The following is a 5,772-nucleotide window of genomic DNA, read 5'->3' as shown; positions in this document are numbered from 1 at the left end:
CCTAACATGAAAACTTTGCAACCTAGAGTTGCACTACCAATTTCAAAAGACATGCATTTACATAAAGCTGCACCACAATTGAGAAGAGGCAGATTTCATATGCCACAAATGCAACCAATTTGTTTTAAATTACTAGATAACGTTATCAGGAATACCAAGCTTTAACGTAAAACACAACCCCTGACACTTCAAAGAACTCACTATAAAATGAGTTGAAAACTACAAACATTGTCCACATACTCTCTCTGTCGCTACACTCATCTACAAGTTGAAACCATAACCACTTCTCCATCAAACATTTAGTGACACTCACGTGAATGAAGAGAAAAGCTTAGGTATTTGGAGAAAAAGAAATGTGAATAGAATTCATGTAATGTTTAATGGACAAAATGTGGAAACTGCACCTTTCAAAACCTTATATGAGAACAACCTCTGCCCCACTTCCGTGAATAAAATCGAATAAAGAACTGAACCTACACTCTACTCCACACACTGCATCTCTCACAAAAATAAAACACTCAACATATCAAGCTTTAAGAAGAGTGTAGAAAGAGAAATAAACCCCCTTGTAAGGTTTACAACCCCATGCATTCGCCATGAGCAAACCTACGTATAACCATGCGCCCCTAAACGAAAACGTGGAGAACCATGAACCCAGCCCAACGTGACCCCGATATCTACATGCAGACATCGTTTACGTAAACGGGAAACCACTGAACAAGTTCACAACAGTGTAAAGCACAACTAAAAAACTTAACCATGCACCAAATCACAAAAGAGAAAAAGAATACAAGTTCAGCTTCCCCTACCTTCGCAAGATGCTACTCTCGCTGCCTTAGCTTTACCAACCACAGACTCTCTCGGCTCCACCCTCTCCTCACGGTTTCTCTCAAGTCTTCCTTTGTCGTTTTCTTCTCCCTCTTTTCTAATCCTCAATGAACCTAAAACTAAGGGTTTTTATCCCTCAACCCAAACCAAAACCTAGGTTATCTACTTAAAAGAAAATATGAGAAGCAAAAGATAAATATTTTGGCCATTTTTATTCTTCTAAAATATATGTATAATGTGGCAGCAATGATTTCCAAAACAGAAAATAAAATTGATTATTCTATGTGGTAGCAAGGAGAAAAAAAAACAAAAGAGAAAGAGAAAATAAAATAATTAAAACCACTACAAGAGGACGACCAAATTCAAACTCATATACCTACACACACAAATTCATAGCGCTAACCACTAAACTACACGCATTATGGTTATATAAAGCGCATGAATTATTTATATACATATATAATTTACATTCCATAATTAAGTAAATAATTAAAATAAATAAACAACACTTAACTTAAATCGATCAATTAATTATTCCATCATATATCAAAATAAAATAAAATACTTAATCTAAATAAATCTACAATCTCAAACAAGCTATCAATATTTTCTATGTGTTTATCTTTTTTCTAATTTTTCTCGGGTCTTACAAATAACAGGTTGTAATTTAAATCTAGAACCACTAAAATAGAGTCTAAATTCAAAATATCAGTGAAGGTTAAAGATCCTTCTCCAATAACTAGAGTTGTGTTACCTTTGGTAGTGCAAACATATTTTTGTGAGGTTTAAGAGAAGAGACTTGTCTAAAATCAAATGTCATATGATTGGTTGCGCCAAAATCAATTATCCATGTGTTATTCAAACTATTCTCAGAAATATTTAAAGCCTTACCAATAACACTTGTAGTTGTTACCAAAGCAAAGCTCCTTTCAATAGTTGAATATTTAGACTTTGATTCAATAGTAGCTGCAATGGGGCTTTTATTGGAATTCTTCTTTCTTGAATCACGATTATGATCCCACCATTCAAGATATCTTATAATCTCAAAACAACAATCTTTTGTATAACCATTTTGGTTGCAATGGGTGCATTTATAGGTACATTTATCACTTGTAGTGGTCTTAGCATGGTTTTCTTTATTTTGATGCTGCCAATTTTGAGTTGATCGATTACTGGCTACCATTACTAAACTTTCAGTATTTTCAGGTTCCATCTTCATTCTTGCACGACGCAATGCCTCACGTTGTACTAAAGCATAACATTCTTCTAAGTCAGGAACGAGTTCTTCACGTATAATTTCTCCACAAAATTGTTCAAAAATGGCATCTAATCCGACAATAAATATGTGTACCCGTAGGCATTGAACAAAATCTTGATATGCTTTTAAATCATCGGGATCCTTCATGACCACCTTGCCACGATGGTCTAATTCACAAAAATCTTAGTCAATTCACCATAATATTCTAATAGAGACTTATTAATTTGTCTAGTAGAGAAAGCCTTTTAATTTAAAGGGGAAACTTGTAACTCATCACTTCCATCATAGAAGGCTTTTGATAAAGCACTCCATATTTTGTGGGCAGTGGGTAAGCGTATGTAACACTTCATTATTTCTGGCATACCATTTCTCATATCCTTCATCCATCTTTGTAGGGGGCTTCACATGACAGCTAAGATATAAGTTTTTTTCCTGGTCTGCAATATGCATATCCATTAGTTGTGACCAAACATCATAGTTTGACTTTGTGAGTGTGATTCCAACATTAAAAATGCCCTCTGGTTGAACCATAATTGGGGTTGATTTTCCAGACATATTTTGAGAAAAAAAAATGGGGTTTTGACTTCAGATTTTCTTTCAAACGGAGACTCCTAATACCATTTTATAAAACAATAACAGAGGCATAGTTGTAGGGTTTGGAAATTCCTCTTATTTTCTCATATTGCAGAATAACAAATACACAGTCAATATATAATGATTTTCAATCCTAAACATATGTTCCCCTATTGATCTGGTGAGTTGTCTACGACTATTTTACAGGAAACATATTGACAAATTTCGTGCTCACGTTGAGAGATGCCACGTGCGGGGAGGTACGAGGGCTAGTGGATCACATGTGTTGGACTACGGGCGGACAGGTCTGTAGAGCAGGACTACGAGCAGGGAGGTTCGTAGAGCAGGACTACGAGCGAGGAGGTTCGTAGAGGCAGGACCACGAGCGGGCAGGTTCGTGTGAGCATCATATTCTCGAGTCCAAGGCTAACCAGTTGTGTGATTTGAAGGCTATAAAGCCTTGGGGTTAAGGTCTTGGCCAAGAATTATGTAGAATGAATAAGATGGATGTATGCCTTATTTTGCATATTGTATATCTCTTATTTTATTTTTCTCAGCTCACCCTTTCTTGTTTGTGTGTTTGTGTATGACGATGATCGTGTGATTCGTTACACGGGAGCAGATGTTGGCACAGGTGATGCTGAGGATGTCCAAGCGATGGAGTGAGGGCTAGCAGTGGGATTAGAGCTAGGATGTTACTCACGTGTATTTTATGCTTTAAATACAAATTTTGGGAACTTGTAACATTTTATGGATTTAGTTATGAGTTTTGGCGCGCTCTTTTAATGAATTTAAATTTTTTTCCCGTGTTGGAATTTTTATCGAGATGACTTTTAATATAATTATTTCTTTTATTATTTATTTTTAAGTAATATTCCCTAGGGATGTTACATTTGGTATCAGAGCAAACGTTTTGATGCTTTTGGGAAAGTTGAGGAGTGAGCTGACGTTTGTTGTATGAAATTGGATGATTTACATTGATTATTAAAGCTTGATAGAGTATATTTTAATCTTTAGCTGTTTGATTTTAACAGCTGAAATATGTGGCGTGCACAGGCAATGGCAAACAGGAGGCGAAGGAATACCGCTGGGGCTGATGAGATTGCTAACGCAATCCACAGGATGGTGGATGCCATGCAACCTGTAGTAGCACCACCAAGAGCCATGATTCCGCCTGTGAGGCCTATGACCATGGAAGATTTCATGCGTCATAAGCCGGCGAAATTCACTAGGAAGGCCACCCCAGATGAGACTGATGCCTGGCTCCGAGAGTGCGAGAAGATATTCAGGGTGATAGAGTGCACGGAGGCCCAAAAGCTTAACTTCGCCACATTTTTGCTGGTGACCGAGGCTGAGTATTGGTGGATGAGCATGCAACAACAGATGCTAAACAGAGCGGAAGAGGTGACATGGACCAGCTTCAGGACAAGGTTCCTGGAGAAATACTTCCCCGACAGCGCTAAACATGAGCATGAGGCAGAGTTTTTCACCCTACAGCAGGGAAATTTGTCAGTGCAGGACTATGTGGAGAGGTTTGAGTACCTCTCAAGGTTCTATTCCCAGACGGTGACGGAAGAATGGCGCTGTAGGAAGTTTGAGGGCGGCCTCAAACATGAGCTGAGGCGTTTTATCGTACCGTTGAGGGTGCGAGAGTTCCCGATCTTGGTTGAGCAAGCCAAGAGCGTCGAGCAATTGGAGATGGGACCCAGCCGAGTCAACCGCACACAGAAGAATAATGTTGAGGGCAGACCACAGAAGAAGCCTTATAATAGACCAGTTGCATCTTCACAGAAACTGAGATGTTATAACTGTGGAGGTGAACATCTACGACAAGATTGTACTAGACCCGCCAGCAGCGGAGGCAATGGCATGAGCACTCGTAAGTGTTATGCCTATGACCAGCTAAGACACTTCGCCAACAAATGTCCTAATAGGAAGACTGCTCCAGCATCACGACCTCAGCCATCCTCATCTGACAGGCCGAGAGTCGCAGGCCGGGTTTTTGCCATGACCAGCACATAGGCCACCCGATCAGGTAATCTGATTCTGGATCGTTGTTTGTTTTTTGGTAACAGTGTGTTGGTATTATTTGACTCAGGAGCTTCACACTCCTTCATATCCCATGACTGTGTGGAGAGATTAGGGTTGTCTACTCGTGACCTTGGATGCGAGTTGATAGTCTCGACACCGGCATCTGGACAGGTTTCAACAAATTTAGCCTGTGTTGGGTGCTTGATGGAAGTAGAGGGCAGACGCTTCAAGTTGAATCTAGTTTGTTTGCCCTTGGAGGGATTGGAGGTCATATTGGGAATGGATTGGCTGTCTATCAACCATGTGGTACTTGATTGTGGACGGCGCAAAATTGTGTTTCCAGACACTGAGGGGATAGAGTTGATGACATCGGGAGAGGCAGTGAAAGAGATGAGGCAAGGATCTACTTGCTTTGTGTTAGTAGCCCAAGAAAAGAAGAGGAGCACCGAGGAACAGATCAGCAGAATATCGGTAGTGGATGAATACGCTGATGTATTCCCGGATGAGATACCTGAGTTACCACCCAGCCGGGATATAGATTTCTCAATTGATCTAATCCCTGGAGCGGGTCCAGTGTCGGTAGCGCCGTACAGAATGGCACCAGCTGAACTAGCAGAGTTGAAGAATCAGATAGAAGACCTGTTAGAGAAGAAATTCATCTGACCCAATGCCTCACCGTGGGGAGCCCCAGTGTTATTAGTAAAGAAGAAAGACGGTAGTTCTCGGCTGTGTGTCGATTATTGGCAGTTGAACAAGTTGACGATAAAGAACAAATATCCATTGCCGAGAATCGATGATTTGCTTGATCAGCTCAGAGGGGCAGGAGTATTCTCCAAGATTGACTTAAGGTCTGGCTATCATCAGATCTTAGTCAAGCCAGAGGACGTCCAGAAGACAGCCTTCAGATCGAGATATGGACACTACGAGTATGTCGTGATGCCCTTTGGAATGACCAACGCTCCAGTTGTCTTCATGGATTATACGAACCGCATTTTCAGACCGTATCTGGACAAATTCATGGTGGTGTTTATAGATGATATTCTCATCTACTCTCGGACTAAGGAAGAGCATGTGGGTCATCT

The 5,772-nt window shown here is 40.2% G+C and overlaps 1 protein-coding gene across 1 annotated transcript; it reads left to right on the top strand.

Moving 5' to 3' along the window:
* The first annotated feature begins 3,718 nt into the window (after window positions 1-3,718).
* On the top strand, window positions 3,719-5,353 carry LOC114165258. The gene is made up of 2 exons (XM_028049915.1): window positions 3,719-4,652; window positions 4,758-5,353. Exons 1-2 carry the CDS (start codon window positions 3,719-3,721, stop codon window positions 5,351-5,353), a joined length of 1,530 nt encoding a protein of 509 aa, XP_027905716.1.
* The last annotated feature ends 419 nt before the right edge of the window (window positions 5,354-5,772 follow it).

Source organism: Vigna unguiculata, chromosome 10 (assembly GCF_004118075.2).
Source record: "Vigna unguiculata cultivar IT97K-499-35 chromosome 10, ASM411807v1, whole genome shotgun sequence".
NCBI classification, from domain to species: Eukaryota; Viridiplantae; Streptophyta; class Magnoliopsida; order Fabales; family Fabaceae; genus Vigna; species Vigna unguiculata.
This window is presented reverse-complemented; position numbering and strand designations above follow the sequence as displayed.